Raw genomic sequence first — 21,339 nt, 5'->3', positions numbered from 1 at the left:
GGAGATTCAAAATGTATGCAAACATATGTAAGCAAACATGCAGATTTGATTAATATGTTTTCTAGGTCCTCCTGCGCAACTCTGCCAGACGTTGACCATAGAAATCCCTAGAGAAGTGTTTTCTCTAATAAGCTCTAGGTCAGTGATGGCGAACCTATGGCACGCGTGCCAGAGGTGGCACTCAGAGCCCTCTCTGTGGGCACATGTCCCATCGCCCAAGCATAGAGTTTGCCAGAGTTTGTTACTAGAAAGCCAGAGGGATGTGGCACTTTGCAATAAATAAGTGGGTTTTGGGTTGCAGTTTGGGCACTTGGCTTCTAAAAGGTTCACCATCACTGCTCTAGGTCATGCAGCGCAACTCTATGGTCAACATCCAGCATAGTTGCGCAGGAGGACCTAGAGATTCCTAGGCTTTCGATGGCCGAGCAGGGATTCGAACCCTAGCCCTGCAGTGTGTCTAGGCCAACCCTCAATCCATTGCACAACTCTCAGAAATAATCCAGGAGAACTGTGAATAAAAGGTCCATTCATCAACATTAATTCCCTTCTCCTGGGTGATCCATCCCTTTCAAGAAAGCTCTACCTCCACATTTCGCGACGAGACACGTTAAAAAGAAACACACACGCGCGCACATTAGGAACCACAGCTTCTTGACAGCTGAAAACTGGAGCCTCCCCTCCGAAACCACCGCTGCCGGCCGGCCTGCAATGTAACTCCAGTGGGTTCCTATTAATTTTTAAAAAATAATATTAAATTGACGAAAGGTGGTCATAAAGTTTGGCTTTAAACATCGGGCTGTTTTTCTGGGGAAAATATTTTTCCTGTTCCTTTAACTAAACATTTAGCGCGTCCATAAATGTCCTGCCGCTGAACCGGGTTATTAACGTTAACAGCTTCCAAGACACATATTAATAAACTGACTCCAGGAAATATCTGAAGTGCCAATTTCACGAAAGTTCACACCGTACAAAAAAATAAACCCGAAAGCCAATTCCTTTTAACGGCACCAGTGTCTCGCTGTGACACTATTGGCAGGGAACTGATAACCATTTACCAGATAAAGAAAGTTAAAGAAGGAGTATGCGTATGTGCCCTCGACCTACCATTGTTGTAACTACATACAGAATTTAAATCAGGATGATGCACAGAGAAGCAGGTTTGGCTGTCTACGGCTGGAACAACCAGGACAAAAGAAAACCCTAAATGGCTTTAGCTGACACAACAGTGTCACCATATCTATTCCTTTATAATCTACCTGTAAGTCAATTCCGCCTTGCTCCCAGCATGGGATTCAAGGTGGCTTGTTGTTGTTAACTGCCTTCAAGTCAACTCATGGCAACCTTGTGGATGAGACATCCAAGACTGTCCTCCACTGCTCTGCTTACGCCTTGTAAATTCACATCTGTGACCTCCTTCATAGAGTCCATCCATCTAGCATGTGGTCTTCCTCTCTTTCTACTACCCTCCACCTTTCCTAGCATTATTGTCTTTTCCATTGAGTCATCCCTTCTCAAGATGCGCCCGAAGTATGTCAACCTCAACTTGATCATCTTGGGCCTGTTACAGACTGCCAAAATAAAGCTGCTTTGGGTCTCTTTGGAGGTATGCTGTTTAAATGATGCATGCACCCTAAGAATCCAGAAGCTGCACCAAAAGCTGCACTCCGGTGCTTAGGAATGGAGTGTGGCTTTGGCACAACCTCCGGACTCTTAGGACCCATGCATCATTTAAATAGCATACCTCCAAAGAGACCCAAAACAGCTTTATTTTGGCAGTCTTGACAGTTTCCAGGGACATTTGTGGCTTGGTCTGTTCAAGGACTCATTTGTTTGACTTCTTGGCCATCCATAGGAGTAGTCCTCATCACTCTTCTCCAGCACTACATCTCTTCTTGTCCGCTTTCTTTACTGTCCAACTCTTGCATCGACGCATGGTGATGAGACATATAATGGCTTGGATGGTTCTAAATTTTGTGCTCAGTTGCATATCTTTACTCTTTAGGATCTTTTCTAGCTCCTTCATGGCTGCCCTTCCCATTCCTAGTCTTCTTATTCCTTGGCTGCAGTCCCCATTTTGATCAATGTTTGACCCAAGGGACGGGAGCTCTTGTACTATTTGGATTTCCTCATCGCAGCCAGAGGTAACACCTAGTTTTAGAAACCTTGTGGTATCATCACCAAAATCCGCAGCCTGGGCGACGTATGCGTTTCGGCACCTGGCAGCATCTTCTTGTTGAGGATTATCAGGCTTTCCAGTATTAACAGCTTTCGCTACAAGATTCCAAAACACCGTTGAGCAAACACAACCATCAACAAGGCTTAGCTCCTTCTGCTTCTTACCCCCTCCTCCTCAATTTACTATTATATGTAACATAACTGGACACATCCTGCATTGCTGGGAAAGTCATTACTGTACCATGGGGGAGGGTTCAAGTCACCCAAGTTCGATCTCATGGGTTTTTAATCTCCATCTTCTATCGCTTAATCTCTTTTCAAGCTGTTCGGGGAGACATCGGAGGTTTCCTCCCAGTCCATCCCCACTGTCTCATCTCTACACTTCTCCGAGGACATACAAAAGCAGAGTTTCTGCAGATGTTTCTTCGCTGGTGATTTTCTTTTCCAGGTTTGTTGGTGGGGGTTGGTTTTCTTTCAGCTTGCAAGTCTTGCAATCTAAGGCCCGAGCGAGCTGATGCAGAAACGAAACTAGCACCGCAAACTCCTGCCAGGAGAGACAATGTGTTTCCCATTTGTACTTCAAGGCTGCATCCTTTTCGGTGGTTGGAACAAGGGAGGAAAGCCATCGTCACCACAAAACCCAGCCAAATGGAGCAAGCCCAATTAACACATTTTCGGAGCTGGGCTTAATACACAGACACTGTTGGACCTGGCCCAAACCTGATCTGGAGGCTTATAAATTGAAGGTTAAGGAGAAAAGGGCAGCCATTGACCTTCAAAGCTCAAGAGGGCATTGAACTGAGACAAGGTGGGAGCTTTGGCAACAGCTGAGAAGGGATGCGGACATGTTGCCCCTTGTACATCTTTAAGAGTAAGGTGAGCAACTGTGGCCCTCCAGATGTTGCTGGACCTTCACTTCTATAATCCCTCCCTATGACTATGGTGCGTACAACGGATAAGACTGCAATCCAAATACATCTGGACAATAACACCTGCCCACCCCTTCTTAAGCAAGGTCCTTCCTAACAGTAGCAGAAGGTACTTCTTAAAGACTGTTACACACCAATACAGCAGTACACTGGCTTTAGACAGGGATCTCTATTCCTGCATTCCATAACCGAGACACAGAAAAATCCTACTTTGTCCCCTCCAAAAGCCACTGCCAACAGTGCGGGGTTGAAGTTAATGGTCTAAATCCAACTGCTAATCCAAAAGAGACCCACTCAGTCAACTGCTAAGTAGTAAATCAATACTTATGCAAACCCTATTCCTTCAATAGGTGTACTCCAGTTTGGATTAGCAAATGGATTGAGATCAAGGCCCACTTCGCAGCTTGGAGTCTGTCCCTAAGATCTTCTCTACAAGCGCCAAGGTTTTGCCAGAATGAAAGCCTGGTCGTAAAACATCAGTAAGCCAGTCCAGGAAAGGGTGGAATACGATGGTATTGATAAGGTGAACCACAAGTTGTCATGATGGCTGGAGCTGATGGAGATTTTAGGTTAAAACACCTGAAGTGCTAAAGGTGGCCTCTCCCTTTTCTAGCTCAGGATGGCCTACTTTGGGTGCCAACAATACTTGAGGTCTTCACCGAAGGGTCTTTTTCATCACTTGGTACCTAATCCCTTTCATTGCAAGTACTGGACCCCTTCTGGATGCAAAGCGTATCAGCTTCCAATGAGCTATACACCCTCCTATGAAGTTACTTTAAGCAGAATTGCCTCAGTGGACAAAAATAATAGTATTTTTAGATAGTTTATCAAGACCCTTATGGGTAGCCGATGAATCATGTTATGCTTTCTGGGAGACACAATGCAGAGGATGTTTACTAACGTCTTGTACCAGAAAACTGGTGTTTTGGAATCTATCAAAGGCGTCTCGTGAATGGAAAGCTTCAGCAGTTTTCCTGGAACCGTGAGAGAGAGTTATATAGTTGTGTTAACGTGTTTGTAAATAAGACCCTCTCGCACAGCACACAAAAATGCACATGGCGTTCTCATCCGTTCAGCCAGAAACAGTTTTCCCAGACTTTAAAGAAGCTTCCCCAGTCGCATGTATCACAGGTTACGTGGCTTCCAGCCCCATAAATGTGGCGCATCCATGAATGTACCTCACGCATGTATAGCCCCGAGAGTTTTATGAGTGCAGTCTGGCTTCTCTGTCTTACACCCCCGCAACTCACAGTTTGGATTTACAAGGACAACTGCAAAGATAAATCCATTTTAAAAAAGCACATCCTTGAAATTATGCCTGAGATACTTACATCCAACTATAGCTTCTCATGTTCTTCTTTATTATTATCAATGTGGTTAGCCCTTACAATTGGAGGGAGTGGGCCAGTGGCTTTTCGGTTCTTGTTGGGCTAGAACACCCACTATTCCTGACTTTTGGCCTTCCGGACATGAGTCGGGTCTGGTGTAAGTGGGAGGAACCAGGTTCTCTACCCTGGCTTAAAATTACCTAAGCCCTTTAAATGGAATAAGAGGAGCTAGTACCTGCCCTATACATGGAGCCCAAAGCAAAGTAGACACACTGATAGAAAAAGATACTGACCCAGAGAAATGGCCCTGCAATTCATTTCAGTACTTGACACTAAAGTGTTAAAGTCTTAAGCAGCATCTGCCTTCATAAACTGGTTGAAATAGTGCCCGTTCCTCATAAATTTCCCTCCTTCATGTGGGCATGGGTCCACCACTTTTCCTTTCTGGTGACTGAAACTGATGCACAACTCCTATTGTGACCTTGCTTGCCAAGTTCTCTCTTCCGTGCAACACCAGAGCTCACCTAGAATGAGTAGTGGAACCTGTGGACAATGGCAAACCAAACATAACCAGAGAGTTACAGCGGGAACCTCTTGCAACAGCTCTGTCTGGGGCTGCTAGTGAAGAACAGCAGAACCGAGAAGCTTTGTTTGTTTTCTTGTCTGGGAAGTGTCACCCATGTACCAACTTGGTAATCTTGGGTCATCATCATGAAGCTAACCATTGCTTCTGCAAGGAGACAAGACATAAAAGGACCGCTTGCCGTCCTTGCCTCATGCAACTGGGTTATGTTAGGTCAGCCATGTAAACTGAAGCAGGACGCCTTTCGCAAAGGACAGAAGAAGTTTGGATGTGCAGCTGTCCCTTCCACTAGTCATTATCCTGCAGCAGTCATTCGATCAGGTGGCAGTTGAGGGAGTGAATGGGAGCCATCGTATTCCACCAGCTCCGCTGAAAGATGAGCTATACCTGGCTTCTAACCGAAATGGCCACCATAACATGCTTCGGACCTGGAGAATTTAGTGTCTGAATCTCATTGTCTTTCTTTTCCCTCTGCATTCCCCCACTAGCACCGCTCCGAATTCCACTTTCTCATTGGATGAGCTGAATTACAATTAATGGATGCAAATTAACGAGATCCCGTCTTACAGACAGACAACTGCAAAATACCATTTGTAGCTTAAGACGTCCGTGCAGTCCTTCTGAACAAAAAGGCGGCTTCTGGGATTATAAACATCCTGACAGGCATATAATCACCCATGTAAACAGCGTAGGGAGTCATAAACATATCCTAAAGGACAATGTTTTAGCATCTGGGGCCATTAAAACACAATAGGCGCCATCCACCCACATGTCTTATGAGCTAACCCCCTGGGAACAGAATGAGAGATGTGCAAAGCAGGGGTGCATGTCTGGATGCTGCAATTGCACTGAATTGCAAGCAAAGTCCAGAGCATGGCACCAGGCACAGAATGCAGCTTTGCTTTGCTTTTTTTCCTCCCAAAGGAAAGAGAAAGATATTTCATAACATCAAAAAGAAAGAACAGGTCTCTAGACGTTATGGCTACAATTGCAAAAATGCTCAAGGAGGGTGGGTGAATGCCATTCCCAAGGGTCATAAGGCAGGCCTGGAGTACTCTATATAATCCATTGCTTCCTTCCTTGCGATAAGTAGAAGTGATTCAGCTCTGTGTAATATAAGCTAACTTGGGCACATTTGCATACTTTGCATAATTTATATAGGTGTCAGATTCAAATTTCCTTGGCACAGAACTCGGATTAGCTTGGTGCAGAATTCTTCGCATGGATTACACAGGCCTGATCAAAGGCTGCTGGATATCAAGGTATCCGCTGTCATTTTAGCTCCAGAAGGTTTTAGGTCCAGCTCAAAGGCGCAATTTTGAGTCACATGAGAATCTATAAAAGGTGTACCGCAGGGTGCAGGGTTCAACTATCCCAACCATCTACAAAAGGTGCATCACAGGGACAGGGTTCAGGTATCCCAATGTAAACCTAACATGTTCTTTGCTGCGGAAACGCAGATAGTCATCTCCCATATTCACAAGCTTCCACAATCTACAGCCACCCAATGGATAAAGAGAAATATAAAGACTCTGGGACTACTGTCACGAAGCGGAATGATGGCAGAAAAACTTATTTGGAGCAGACTTGGAGCAGGCAAAAGCTAATATGTGGGAAAGGATTTCACCATAAACAAACGTGAAGAAGTCAGCTCTGACCTATGGAAAATTATATCACAATGAACTTGTTAAATATATAAAGGGAACCATTTGGTGTCGTGGTTCTGGACCACTAGGAGCGACTCAAGTTCAAATCCACATGAAATTTGGTGAAGTTGTACCTTAAGCCAAACTAGAGTGAGAGACTTTGGCCTGTTACAGATTGCCAAAATAAAGCTGCTTCAGGTCTCTTTGGAGGCATGCTATTTAAATGATGCATGGGTCCTAAGAGTCCGGAGGTCGCGCCAAAGCCACACTCCATTCCTAAGCACTGGAGTGCAGCTTTTGGTGCAGCTTCCGGATTCTTAGGATGCATGCATCATTTAAACAGCATACTTCCAAAGAGACCCAAAGCAGTTTTATTTTGGCAGTCTGTAACAGGCCTTTGATTCATAGCGTTGTTGTAAGTATAAAAATGGAAGAGCAGATTTCTTACCTTGAGCACTTTATAGGAAAGGTGGAGTAAATATAACAACAAAACAAATAAAAGACGTGAAGGTATTTACGCTGCAACAGACCAATTTAGCTAGGTCATCTTACCCAGAAGATCCAATGCTTTTGCACACAGCAAGGAGAGGCCTCTTCTCAGCAAAGTTATCACACTTCTGAGCACCTGCAGCAAAAGACATAAAACACAGTTCATAATTATTTCAAACGCTTATTATAATGTTTGCGTTTAAAAGGTAAGAAGTAAAAAATCAGCAGCGTCCACCATTATACGCCATTCGCATTTCTGGTGTGTTCGCTGACCCCATACTAACAGCTGTACAAACATTTCTTGTCGAGAGACCAAACGGCTCATGAAACTGTTCGCAACTCCGAGGGAAAAAGGGTGTACGGCTTTACGGAACCGCTTATTATTTTTATTTATAACAAGCATTACCTGTGTTTCGTTATAAAAATAATCCCAAAGGGAGGGGAGCACAGTTTCTGAGTTTGACTTTGAGCGGCTAAGGCTTTGCATTCCTAGAGCCGCATTCAAAAATACAGGTACTGCAGTTCAACCGACCCAAACTCATGCTCACACCTGAGCTATATTGTCACCAGATTAGTTACAAAAGGGACTATGCAGCACTGAACAAAACGACACTGTACAAAACAGAACATGACAAGTCCCTGCCATCAGGTTCAGAAAGGTGTTGATAACCACCTTTAAAGTATTGAATGCCACTGCGCCAGGTAACCACAAGCATCATCTTTACCCATAGGAACCAAAGCCTTAAAATCAGTCTTAGAAGTCCTGCTCCTTGTCCAACCATTAGTCCAACCATTAGTCTGTTGAGTCACTACGCAAAAACAGACCTATATTGCCAATTACAACTAGAGTTGTTGTTGTCGCTTTGTGCCTTCAAGCCATTTCCAACTTATGGAGGCCCTAAGGCAAACTTATCATGGGGTTTTCTTGGCAAGGTTTGTTCAGAGGAGGTTTGCCATTGCCTTCCCCTGAGGCTGAGAGAGTGTGACTTGCCAAAGGTCACCAAATGGGTTTCATGACCCAATGGGAACTGAACCCTAATGTCCAGTATCATAATCCAACACTCTAGCAACTTCCCCAACTAAAGTAGGGCCACTGGATTTACACAAGTGTTGTTGTTTTCCCCCCTGCAAATTGATTCAATGGGTTTACTCCGCTTGGGGCTACCAATCAGATTTTGGCTTTAACGTTTCAGAACAGGGATACAAAAGGAATCCTGCTCTTCAAGAGCGCAGAAGCACCAGACCTTACTTTCCTTTAGAATCCAGGTTATTTGTTCGACGGAGAGAATCACTGAAAAGCCATTTCCCCCTCCAAAGCTTGATGTGCAATTTAACTACGGACATCTAAAATGCATTAATCTGAAATAATCTGAGCAGCAAAAACATTAACACACACAGACAGATTTTTCATTCAATAGTCCCTCGAGAAGATTAAAGAGCGCGGGTGCAATTGGTGCACTTAAAAGGTTTACCAATCACCGATGGAACCTCCTCCTCCTCTTCCTAACTATGGTTCGGTTTTTTCAACATTTAATGACTCGCAGCACCAGTGTCACCATCGAGGCTTTTGACCGGTCACATTTGCACTATAGGAACTGACCTGTTGATCAACATTGGAAGCCCTTAAAGGAAAAGAACTTGGGCAGCCAATTGGCACTTACAACAAGCCAGGTCAATGTATACCCAAAATAAAAGTATAAAAGAGTTGCATATAGCTCGCTTTAGGCCTGTTACAGACTGCCCAAATAAAGCTGCTTCGGGTCCCTTTGGAGGTATGCTATTTAAATGATGCCTGGGTCCTAAGAGTCCAGAGGTCGCGCCAAAGCCACACTCCATTCCTAAGCACTGGAGTGCCGCTTTGGTGCAGCTTCCGGACTCTTAGGACCCATGCATCATTTAAACAGCATACCTCCAAAGAGACCCGAAACAGCTTTATTTTGGCAGTCTGGAACAGGCCTTTGCTTTTTAGAGCATTTTGCTTATACCGTCCTTTTCAGTTATACAGCACAGCGTCACTTTGTGATCTGCGCTCAGTCTGTTTTCAGCATTTGTATTCTGGCCATTTAACTATATATAATGCAAGGCCTTTAAAAGACGCAAAAGTATATATGTGTGTGTGTATATATATATATATATATATATATATATATATATATATAACATTTGCATCTTTTTAAGGCTTTCCATTAAGTCGTTTCAGGACAGAGACCATCAGCACTTGAGCCAAAACGCTCACATTGAATCCCAACAAACATGATCAATATCAACAAAAAATGTCCACAAATGTCGCATTATTTTGTTGGTACGTAGAGAGATCTTGCAGCACCTTTGAGACTCACCGAAAGAAATTGACAGCAGGAGCTATCATAAAGCTCATGCTGCCAACGTCTTCCTTCCAGTGAGTCTCAAAGGTGCTACAATATCCCTCTGGGTACTGATTCTACAGACTAACACGGCTATATCTTTGAATTATTTTGTTGTCATTACAGTAAGCCCTCCACATTTTCTGGTGTTAGGGGCACAGGATCCTCTCTCCAGGAATCTCTAAGTCCTCTAGAGCAAGTCTGTGGTCAGCATCCAAGAGATGTTGACCACAGAATCGCACTGGAGAAGTGTCTTCTCTAGGAATCTCTAGGTCTTCCAGTGTGACTCTATGGTCAAGTTCTGGCAGAGTTGTGCTGGATGACCTAGAGATTCCTAAAGAACATATTAATCAATGCTGCAAAAGTGCTTTCATCATCATCATCGTCATCATTGTTATTATTCTGATGGAGCCCTAGTGACGAAGTGGCCAAATGCTGGTACTATAGCCACAAGGCTGTCAGTTTGAATCCGCAGGGCTCCAGATTGACTCAGCCTTCCATCTTTTCGTAGGTCAGTAAAATGGGTACCCGCCTTGTTGCGAGCAATCAGCTAACACATTGTAAATCGCTTAAAGGGTGCTTAGTTCACTACGAAGCGGTGTAGAAATGTAAAGTGCTGCAATTGCTTTGTCTTCCGAAACAATTCACTAGGATAAGGAACCTTGCTGCATTTAGATTTACGCCAGGAGCTGCTTTGTCCGCAGAACGGCAAATAGCTATGCTATGTAATGGCCTCTGCAAGGACTTAACAGAGTAGGCGTCCCTGTCCTGCCCCACCGCACCAGTGACATGGGTGGAAGAGGGAAGGGATTTTAATCCTTTCAAGTTATAGTGGATTACAGGTTTTATTTTTAATATCCAAAATCGTGTTTGTTTCATATGTGCGACTCGCTGCCGCGGCACACCTGCCTCTGTGCAGCATGTTTAACCCAACGCCAAATGGCAATTCAGGGGGAATTGTCCCCTAAGCCTACCGCTCCCGCCAAAGCCATCAAATCAAAAGGTATGGAAATCCCGTTGCGGAGGCCTTTTCGCCCCCCACTCTTAAACTCCCTTTTATTTCAGATCCTTTTAATTCTGTCACAACACTATTGCATTTAACCCCTCCGCCCGCGCCCACCCGCCACAAAAAGCTGAAAATCCCGATAAACCGCACAATTAAAGTAATGAAAACTGTCTCCTCTGCCAATGAGGCGCCACCTCCTCCGCAATTCCATTTAGCGGAATCATTAAAAAGAGAGAGAGAAAGAGAGAGAGAGAAGGGGGGGTCTGTCATCATTCAGCCTATCTTAAATGAACACAAAACATAATGAAAGTTTCCATTAAGCAGCAGGAATTTCACAAGCTTTGTCAGACCGAGCCATTCTCAATTAGAAGTAGAAGGGGGGGGACACATATTAAAAGCCTCGCCAAGAATGGTCGAAGGCATTTTCACACAGTTGGCTTGTAGTAGTGCTGGCCTGGTCGACGCATCCAGTAACATGAGATGAGAACCGGGGGTGTCACAGACTTGTATTTTGGTCCTGCAGACGGAGAATACCATTTGGTCTTTTTAAAGGCTTTCCCCATTAAAAACCAAACTGACCTTGCAAGTAGAAATTAAGCCGGCAAGAAAGACGAAAACAGGGCTCTGGTAGAACCTCACTCACTCTGCTGCTAGCTTTCTTGCAAGGATATGTTACTGTTCTCCTAGCATTAAAAAATTGAGCCCCACTGCACTAGCACTCTCTCTTTTTGCTCAAATAGCAGAATATCTTGGACAACCGTTAGAGAAGTAACCCCAAATTGACCATATTGAGGAGGGAGCAAGCTTGTTTTCTGCTGCTCCAGAGACTAGGACCCAAAGCAATGGATGCAAGCTCCAGGAAAAGAGATTCCACCTCAACATTAGGAGGAACTTCCTGACAGTAAGGGCTGTTTGACAGTGGAACAAACTCCCCCGGAGTGTAGTGGAGTCTCCTTCCTTGGAGGTCTTCAAGCAGAGGCTGGATGGCCATCTGTCAATGGGGATGCTTTGATTTGGATTTCCTGCATGGCAGAATGGGGTTGGACTGGATGGCCCTTGCGGTCTCTTCCAACTCTATGATTCTATGATTCTAAATTCTAATGCTCCAAGGAAAGCAATGGTTGAAAAGATTGCATTTGCTTTTTTGCATTTGTAACGCCTGCATTTGCTTGCATTTTTTTCCCTAAGGAGTGTTTTATACTCTTTTTCTATATGACGATAATCGCCGGCACTCCAGTCCGTAACTTCTTAATAGTAGGAAAAGACCGACAAGATGAAGCTGGAAAGCAAGTAATGAAAAACGTACCAAATTTTAAAGCGGTTATTGTGCGGCAACCCATGCTGTGTATTTGGCAATAAATTGAGGATCGCCAGCCCAGTTGAAATGGGGATTCAAGCACAGATTTCATTAGAACGGTGGGAAACAGTTTAAGGTATAGCTCACAAGAATGATGTTCTGTAATTTGTCTTCAAGGTCTGCGTAGGGCTGTTTTCCCTGCACCACCTTCAAACCAGAAACACATCGCTTAAGTAGCACCGTTCAATAAAGCCAAGACCCACCTAGATCCATCTTTGGCTGCCTAAAGGGTGGAACTTCTGGGTCACCTACTATGTTAAGGTTTGTGTAATACGCCGGCTGAAAAATTACTTTTGTATTAAGAGGCTGGAAAACCACACAGCCACCCAAGACGCTTGACCACATATAAGGAGTTTCACATCTGCCTTCCTTTATACAGCAACCTAAATAATTATTATTACTTTATTTAACACAGAGGAACACGCTAAGTCAGCCCTTGAGGTTGCTTTTAACATGAAACGTTAAACGTACAGATGTGAGCGACACAAACGCTGTGTAACTTGGAATAAAACGCGAGGCTATGTGAGATGTTTCGGTTCACGCCATTACTTTGTGCCGGAAGAGCTTCCGCAAGGCCGTTTCTCCTCCTCCGTTTCACGGTGTCTCCAAAAACAAAGCGTTTGGAGAATAGAGTAAATTTGCAGTTCCGCTCAAGAGATAGTGCTTCCATATGACAAAAGTTGTGTTACACAGATTTATCAGTATTTTATGGCCATCTTCCAATTTTAAAAAACTTACTTAGGCCTGTTACAGACAGGCCAAAATAAAGCTGCTTTGAGTCACTTTGGAGGTATGGTATTTCAATGATGCATGCGTCCTAAGAGTCCAAAAGCCACACCAAAGCCACGCTCCAGTCCTAAGGACTGGAGTGCAGCTTTGGGGCAGCTTCCAGACTCTTAGGACTCATGTATCATTGAAATGCCATACCTCCAAAGTGACTTGAAGCAGCTTTATTTTGGCCTGTCTGTAACAGGCCTTAGGGAGTTTCCAGATGGGGGGTTTGTCACAGCCGTCTCAACTCACTTACGGAACGTCACAAGGACCTCCTCTAATCCTACTAACCCTTGTATTTTGTCCCCACTGCTTCTGCCCTCTGCGACACACCAGTCCCTGAGCTCCGCATTCTGAGCTGCTGTTGTGTTGTCTTCAAGTCATTGCCGACTTATGGCAACCCTAAGGCAAACCTATCATGGGGTTTTCTCGGCAAGAGTTGTTCAGAGATTTACCACTGCCATTGGTGTTAGTTCTTAAGGCTTTCAAATAGGCAGCAAAGGACGACCAAAATGATCAGGATTCTGGAGTAACTCCCCTATGAGGAAAGGAGCCGTTTAGCTTTTCTTGTAACACTAGAACCCAGTGGGGTCTTCTGTTAAAGCCAAACGGGTGAAAGGAGAGGCTCAAGAAAGACAAAAGGAAGCCCTTCTTGATACAACACATAGCGAAACTGTGAGATTTACTTGGACAGCATTGGGTAACGATAAAGCTATGGAGGATAAGGCTATCAACGGCTGCTTGTCATAGCGAGTATGTATCAAGCCGTTGTATTCCCTGTCACTATGTATGGATGTGAGAGCTGGACAGTTAAGAAAGTGGATAGGAAGAAAATCAACTCATTTGAGATGTGGTGCAAGAGAAGAGTGCTATGATACCGGGGATAGCCAAAAAGACAAGCAGGTGGGTACTTGAACAGATTAAGCTTTAAATACTCCAAGAAGCCAAGGCCTGTTACAGACTGCCACAATAAAGCTGCTTCGGGTCTCTTTGGAGGTATGCTATTTAAATGACGCATAGGTCCTAAGAGTCCGGAGGTTGCGCCAAAGCCACACTCCATTCCTAAGCACTGGAGTGCAGCTTTGGTGCAGCTTCCGGATTCTTAGGGTGCATGCATCATTTAAACAGCATACCTCCAAAGAGACCCGAAGCAGCTTTATTTTGGCAGTCTGGAACAGGCCCAAGATGACCAAATTGAGGCTGTCGTACGTCCGCATGTTGAGAAGGCACAACTCACTAGAAAAGACAATAATATTGGGAAAGGTGGAGGGAAGCAGAAAGAAAGGAAGACTGCACGCTAGATGGATGGACTCAGTTAGGGAGGTCATGGACATGAGCCTGCAAAACTTAAACAGAGCAGTGGAAGACAGGAAATCTTGGAGATGTCTCATCCACGGCGTCTCACCACGAGTTGAGGCTAAATGTCTCTGAACATTGAGGGCTTCCTGAAGCAACTGGATGGCCACTGTAGGAACAGAATGCTGTACTATATAGGCTTTTGGTCTAATCCAGCATAACAGCTCTTATACTGGAAAGTCCAGGGAAAGACAAGAAAGCAGAGGCACACTTTGCTACAAAACCTGCTTGGAAAGATAAAGCAGAGGGTATTTCTCAAAGCCAAGGTACAAAGTAAGTCCTCCACACAGAGCTTGCTTTATGTTCCCAGGAGCGTGATGCAGCGAAGGAGTGGACATCAAAAGGATTATGGTGCTTTAGCAACATAGCTGACAAACTATTAAGCTATGATGTTGAAACAGCCACCGAGTTAAAAGCCGGAGCTTTTCCTTTCACACCTGGGAATGAGTTGCTTATCTCAGGCTACGATCTCTTTCGAGGAACACGCCAAATCCATCCGCTGGCAGCCCCCGCGTCCAAACTTACTCTTTTTTAAAATAGCTTCCCAGTAAAAGGGTGTTTCAGCGCCACTGATGGCTATCGGCTCCTGCTTGACAAAAACCTCTTTTATTCCTCTTCCAATCCTGGTTCATGCGTTGGCTATCCAAGGCCTCCTGTTACACGATTCACTTTCATCCGATTCCAGATACTGGTCAATAATGCATCTGGTTGCTTTTAATCAAAGATTGCACTTTCTACCAAGCTATGAAAAGAGAAACCATTTTTTTTAAATTACAGAGCAAGCCTATACATGCCTGCTCAGAAATAAACCTATTCATTCAATTGAATTTACTCCCAGGTAAACAGGCATAGAATTGAAGTATAATTTCACCAACTTCAGTTGGTTATCATAGTTGTATGTAAACATCTCTTTGGATCTTGGCCTTAGAGTAAGCCCAGAAATGTTGAGTGAAAGGCCAAGATCCCAAGAGCTACTTGTACATACACCAGACGGTTCACAGTACCCCAAGAAACCTTTTGAATCTCAAAAAGCCAAGTGCCTCTTCAGTACTTATCACAGACTATGGCCTGTTACAGACTGCCAAAATAAAGTTGCTTCGGTTCTCTTTGGAGGTATGCTATTTAAATGATGCATGGGTCCTAAGAGTCCGGAGGTCATGCCAAAGCCACCCTCCATTCCTAAGCTCTGGAGTGCAGCTTTGGTGCATCTTCCGGATTCTTAGGATGCATGCATCATTTAAACAGCACACCTCCAAAGAGACCCGAAGCAGCTTTATTTTGGCAGTCTGTAACAGGCCTAAGTGTAAGATTCCTTGCTCCATTCCAAAAGAAGCCTGTTCAGGATAACAGCCCTAAAAATCCATGGGGTTTGCAGAACAAGCTTCACCACCGCTTCAAATTTAGTTCAAGTCTGGGTTAGCCTTGGCTGTAGCAAGCATTCTGCCGTTTAAATTAATGGCACCATGTTCTACCAAGTCACAGAAATACCGGGGAGCAGGTGGGTTGGAGGATGTCTGAGAACAAAAAAGAAGTCTAGATTATGTCAAACTCTTTCCCTCCATAAGCCTATATGGCTCCAAGCAGGACTCACATCTCACCTGGTTATTTTAACAGTCTTTTGTCTGAATATTTCTCTGACTAGTCTGGTCTGCACATGTGTTATATACATATTCCAGTCAGACTTCAGTTCTCCTCCCGGATAACCAAGCTACTAAAAAAGTAGTCATTTGTTTAGTCTTACTTGCTAGGCTACTGGCTGCCTGAAAATACAGATTTACTAACTGGCCTTCCTCACAGCGAGTCTTCAGACTACTCTGATGCCAGCTCAAGCTGTGTGAAGAAAGCACCTCGACAAATACATCAGAGGCAGATAAAATGGGGAAGGGGAGAAGTACCCTGTGCCATGAAAGAAAGAAAGAAAGAAAGAAAGAAAGAAAGAAAGAAAGAAAGATCCAACCAATCTCACTACTGAACAAGTCACACATTAAACAAAACCGGCTGCACTCTTTCGAGGTGGTTCAACATGCAGATTGTGTGAACATGTGAAAGCAGGTGTACATTAGTTCCTTGAGCTCAGACTGGAGAAAAAAGCAAGTGGGATATCCAGGAGACAATGAGGGGATGAATTCACAGCCCCGCGTACTTACTGATCTGAGGTGATGGCAGGACTCGAGCGGCACGAACAGGGCCATGTCGGATGGAGTAGAGTTCCTGAGCTTCCCCACTGATCTGAAAAACAAAATAACAAAGATTTAGCCAAGACACGGTCTTCCCTAACGTCTTGTTCTGAAGAAACTGGAAGAAATATGTGTGTAGATGTTATAAATGTCTTATGGGGGGATCAGGAAGGGCGGGGAACGTTTCTTTTATTTTAAGCAAATCTTTTAAAACAATTTTTAAAATATCCCCTTGTTGGAAAGCAAACCTCTGGGAAGGTCAGCAAAAAGTCTGTCACAAAATGGACTCAAGTGTTAAGCATATCCCATTGTGAATGGTTAACACTCCACAACAGCAGCAAGGGAAAGCTAACTGTCCCCGTTTCTCTCTCATAGGCCAGTGCTTCTCAAAGATGTGGGGGACCAGCGTTTATTTTTTAAATGTACAAGGGACCAATCCCAAATTTGTGCCCATTGGTGACAAGGGTTCCTTCCTTTCCAGTAAACTTTCCATGGCAGACACAGGGACGTAGCTAGGATTTTAGGAAGGGGGGGGGGGTTTCCAAACTAAGTGCCACCATTATAATGGGGCTTGGGCGCAGCAGCACACACCATTCATTTTTCTATTGGAAGGGGGGGTCCGGACCCCAAGAACTTCCCCCCTTGGCTACGTCCCTGGCAGACAAGGCCTGGTCCATGGATAGCTACTTTGAGTAGCACTGTTGTTGAGGCACCAGGTTGGTAACTGTGGAAAAGAGGACAATGGACTCGATAGTCCTTTGGTTAGATCCAGAAGAGCTCTGCTTAGCCTTGTATAACGGACCTGGTTCATCTCTTATTTACGCCACAGTATTAATAACTTAAACCACAGGAGTCTCTTGTGCTACTCAGAAGATGCTTCTGTTGTTTCTTCACCTCTCCAAAGAAGAGAGCAAAGAAGAGCTGCAAAAGAGGAATCCGTAGGCTGGACTGTCACAGTCAACAGAGGTGCACACTCCTCCTAAGAGGATTTGCAGTCCCTGAGCAAAATACAAACCATTAGCAGAAAAACCTGGGCCACAATCCACAGACAACCATGCTATAATACAATTGACTTTGTTGGTTGTGCTGCAACAGAGTCACACGAAAAGTCAAGAAAAAAGTGACTAGATTTCCTGTAACCGACTCATCACAAGGCATTTTCTGAGCCATTTAGTAATGAGATGTGCTACACAATGTCAAATTTTCCGGGGAGAAAAGCAAACATTCTAAAGCAGCGTGACAAATTGCCGAGGGCTTCGAAACAGATGCAATGAGGTTACACTTTTTGAAACCCATTTGCTGACGAATCATGCAAGGAAGTTCACAAGACACTTTGTTTACAACATCAGAAACGCAGGCAAGTCGAAATAAAAGTGCTTATCAATTCGGAAACATGAAGCCACACGTCTAGTGTGACATCTTCCAGTGTGGCCTTTGTTTGTTTCTCCAACTCCTTCTTGAGGTCCGAGTTACAAGCTCGGAATAGCGACAAGACACAAGCCAACACTGTTGTGTAGGAAAGTCCAAGTCGAATGTCCTCGTGCCTTTAGATACTTCAGGGTTGATTCCATAACTAAGTGATTGAGGAAGGTCATTAATATTTTGATTTAATACAAACACGCACCTCTGCCTCATTCTTTAGGAAAGGGCAAACAAGAAGCAAAACATGTCCAGAAGAGGTTAGGGGGAATATGCCACCTTTACTCTGGCTTCAACTTCCTATTTATGGATGCCTACCTACTATCTTTGACTTAGCTCTGAAGGGACAAGGAAGCTTCACAACTGCCAAAAGCCTTTGTGACCCAGTGCAAATGTTGCCTTTTGGAGACCTGTGCAAAAAAAAATTGGTTTTCCAGATGTTTCTGGACTGCAACTTTCATAAGCCTTCACTACTGAGTATGCTGGTTGGGGCTGAAGACAGGCCATGGTTAACCAATGGTAAAGAGAAAGGCCAAGACCAGGCTACGGGATCACATACCCCGCATGATCAGACTCTCCAAAATGATGCTGACCGAGGACGACAAGAAGCACATTCGGGCCACTTGGGGCCACATCAGCAGCAATGACGAGGCCTTCAGGGCAGAGGCCCTCACCCAGATGTTCGCGGTGCACTCTTTGTCCAAGACGTACTTCTCACTCATACCCCGCAACACCAGTTAAACTGGCAGCCCCAGCTTTCGTAGACTTAAGTCTACTTCTTCAAATGAAAGTAAGACTATTTCTCTAACAACCGGCACTGCTCAATTTGACAGTCATCGTGGCCTGTTACAGACTGCCAAAATAAAGCTGTTTCGGGTCTCTTTGGGGGTATGCTACTTAAATGATGCATGCACCCTAAGAATCCGGAAGCTGCACCAAAGCTGCACTCCAATGCTTAGGAATGGAGTGTGGTTTTGGTGCGACCTTCGGACTCTTAGGACCCATGCATCATTTAAATAGCATACCTCCAAAGAGACCCGAAGCAGCTTTATTTTGGCAGTCTGTAACAGGCCCATCTCTCCAGTAGACAAATATCCTTCTCATTACTCTCCCTACCTGATCCCTTTAGTTGGAGACAACAGGGTTTGAATCTGGGGCCTCCTCCATGCAAAGATATTGGTCTACCTCCTAAGCAAAGTTTTGCATTTTCAACAGGGAGGAGAGATGGTTACCTATTCCCAACCTAGCCAGCACTCCAGTGACTCCCAGATGGCAGTAAAATATAAATGTGACAAGAAAAAAAATGAGCGGTGGACAGAAAGGGAGCTTTAAATTGTTCAGAAAGCACCTGTGGAAAAACCTGTTCAAGGCTACCCTTCTGAACACGTTCCAGCTCTGCGGCAAGTCCCCAATGGAAACTCTCAGGCGTTTGTAACTTCCACTCCGCCTCTCTCGTCCGCCGTTTGAAAAGGCAAGGACATTTTTGAGACAGGTTTCAAGAATGGAATATGAGGCTTAAAAGCAGCCTCAGGTGTTTCTTTCCACCAAAGGACAGATCAAGAGCCGCGACTGCAGGCAGGGGACTTGGCAAGTTCGGCTCAGGAAAGAGCGAAATCGCAGGTCCGTCAGCTTTCAGTTGCACAAGAGATCTACAGCGGAAGCACAAAGGGCGAGAACGTCAAAACCCGAAGTACAAGTTTATGCCTTCACCCCATCTGTGAGAGGGGAGAAGACTAAGCTACTCGTTCTGTGCCTCTCACGGTACTTTGGGAGAAGAAAAGGGAAGAAAAAGGGGCGGAAAAAACCCTCAAGACTTCAAGGATAAATGTGAATCATTGTCTTAATTCCTGATGACAGACTTTGTTGTCTGGGAGCATACCAGCTTGAGTGGTTATAAACAAAAAACAAAAAGGATCTGACTCTTCTTGCTGTGCGAACAAATATTTTCCAACCATAGAAAATAACTTGCACATGGGGGGGATTTTGGAAGGGTGTTTTTTCTTTGCAAAGGACAAAGAGGGTGACGGAGAAAGAGAAATGAAGTCAAGGCTGGGGTTATCATCCAGGCAAGAATGCAAAGGGATGAACTATATTGTAATGTCAGGGGTTTGGGTTTTTTGTTTTGAACCACAATGCAGTGGGAAGGCATTTGGATCTTCTGGGCCAGGGACTTGAATGCCTCGACCCATCTTTCTCCTTTCGAGCGCCCATTTTAAAATGGCACAGATGGCAGTGCATACATTTGCAAGAATAAGAGGCCAGATTTTGATTTGTAAAGAAAGATGACACAGTATCTCCTCTTTCAGCCCAAGGACCAATTCAATTCCAGGAAAGCTCTTGGAGGCCACATTGCCAAAGGCATGTGATTGGTACCAAAAATACCAGCATGTTTCACTGGTTGGTAGCTAAACCACTAGCTCCCCTTTCAGAAGGGGAGAGGAACTCCATGCAAAAGTTGGGAGAAACACTTGAGGATGGTTATCATGGTGAAGCAGCTGAACTTGGACAGTTAGGGTAACCTAGAAGGTAAGATTGAGATCCTAGGAGGGTCAAGATTTATCCCTAAGGGCTGAGGTTCTCCCACCTCATCTGCTCTACTTAAAGGACGTCAGAGGCTTTGGTAAAGAGAAGATGGTGGAGACAACATATCAGTGGTTTAAGTGTTGGACTATGACTCAGGAGACTAGGGTTTGAAGCCCAGCTCGGCTGTGGAAACCCACTGAGTGACTCTGGACAAATCACATTCTCTCACTCAGAGGATGCCAATGGCAAACTCTTTCCGAAGAAAACTCCATGATAGGTTTGCCTTAAAGGTAAAGGTAGACCCTTGGCATGAATGCCTAGTCGTAACTGACCGTAGGTGGCAGTGCTGATCTCCCTTACTAAGCCAAAGAGCCAGCGTTGTCCCAAAATTACTCCGGTGGCCATGTGGCCAGCAAGACTGCACTGAACACTATTACCTGAAGTGGTACCTATCTATCTACTTGCATTTGCATGCTTTCAAACTGCTAGGTTGGCAGACGTTGGGACTAGTGCAGTGGTTCCCAACCTGTGGGTCGGAACCCCTTTGAGGGTCGAATGACCCTTTCATGGGGGTTGCCTAAGACCGTTGGAAAACACCTATTTAATTAGTTATGAAGTAGCAATGAAAATAATTTCATGGGTTTGGGTCACCACAACATGAGGAACTGTATTAAGGGGTCACGGCATTAGGAAGGTTGGGAACTACTGGACTAGTGAGAGGAACTCACCCCATCATGCAGCACTTGGGCCTCGAACGGCCAACCTTTCACTCTTCTGATCGTCAGAATTGGCGTCTTAACTACTTAGGGTCGCTGTGAGTGTCAGAAACAACTTTAAGGCACACGATAACAACAACCAAGAGAAGATGGGGAAACTATTTTCTGTCCAAGGTTTCATTCCCATTGGAGTAACCTGTCAAGGGATCCATAACACAAGGAGGCAGGACTGAAACCAGCAAGGCCAGAAGCAAAATCAGACAAGGCTGCCCATTTCCTTTCCCTTCTACCCACCCTCCCACCTCTTATACACCCCCATCTTTCACTCTCCATTTCCCTTCATTCCCACTCAACAGTCTGCCTGGAACAACGTGACTTAGAGGGCTTTTGAAGTGAAGGAGAAGGCTGCAGGTTGTCCAATCCGGCAGCAAAGCCAAACCCAATCTATCCAACTGGGCATGGCCTTGCCTGGGTGGAAGGGCAGGCAGGAGAGACACTTTA

At 44.7% G+C, this 21,339-nt stretch overlaps 1 protein-coding gene across 4 annotated transcripts in view; it reads right to left on the bottom strand.

Moving 5' to 3' along the window:
* LOC149301464 (BCAS3 microtubule associated cell migration factor) overlaps nucleotides 1-21,339 on the bottom strand; it is a 375,467-nt gene that overhangs the window by 339,929 nt on the left and 14,199 nt on the right. For all 4 annotated transcript variants that reach the window (XM_089484409.1, XM_089484407.1, XM_089484408.1 and 1 more), the window contains 2 exons: nucleotides 16,151-16,232; nucleotides 7,214-7,286 (listed from right to left, as the gene is read on the bottom strand). In XM_089484409.1, the coding sequence (XP_089340535.1) occupies nucleotides 7,214-7,286; nucleotides 16,151-16,232 (155 nt within the window). The remainder of the gene's footprint in view (nucleotides 1-7,213; nucleotides 7,287-16,150; nucleotides 16,233-21,339) is intronic.

This window comes from Sceloporus occidentalis, unplaced genomic scaffold (assembly GCF_023333645.1).
Source record: "Sceloporus occidentalis isolate IW3139 unplaced genomic scaffold, rSceOcc1.0.p SCAF_21, whole genome shotgun sequence".
NCBI lineage: Eukaryota > Metazoa > Chordata > Lepidosauria > Squamata > Phrynosomatidae > Sceloporus > Sceloporus occidentalis.
The sequence above is the reverse complement of the archived record's forward strand: the minus strand, read 5'-3'. Positions and strand labels throughout refer to the sequence as shown.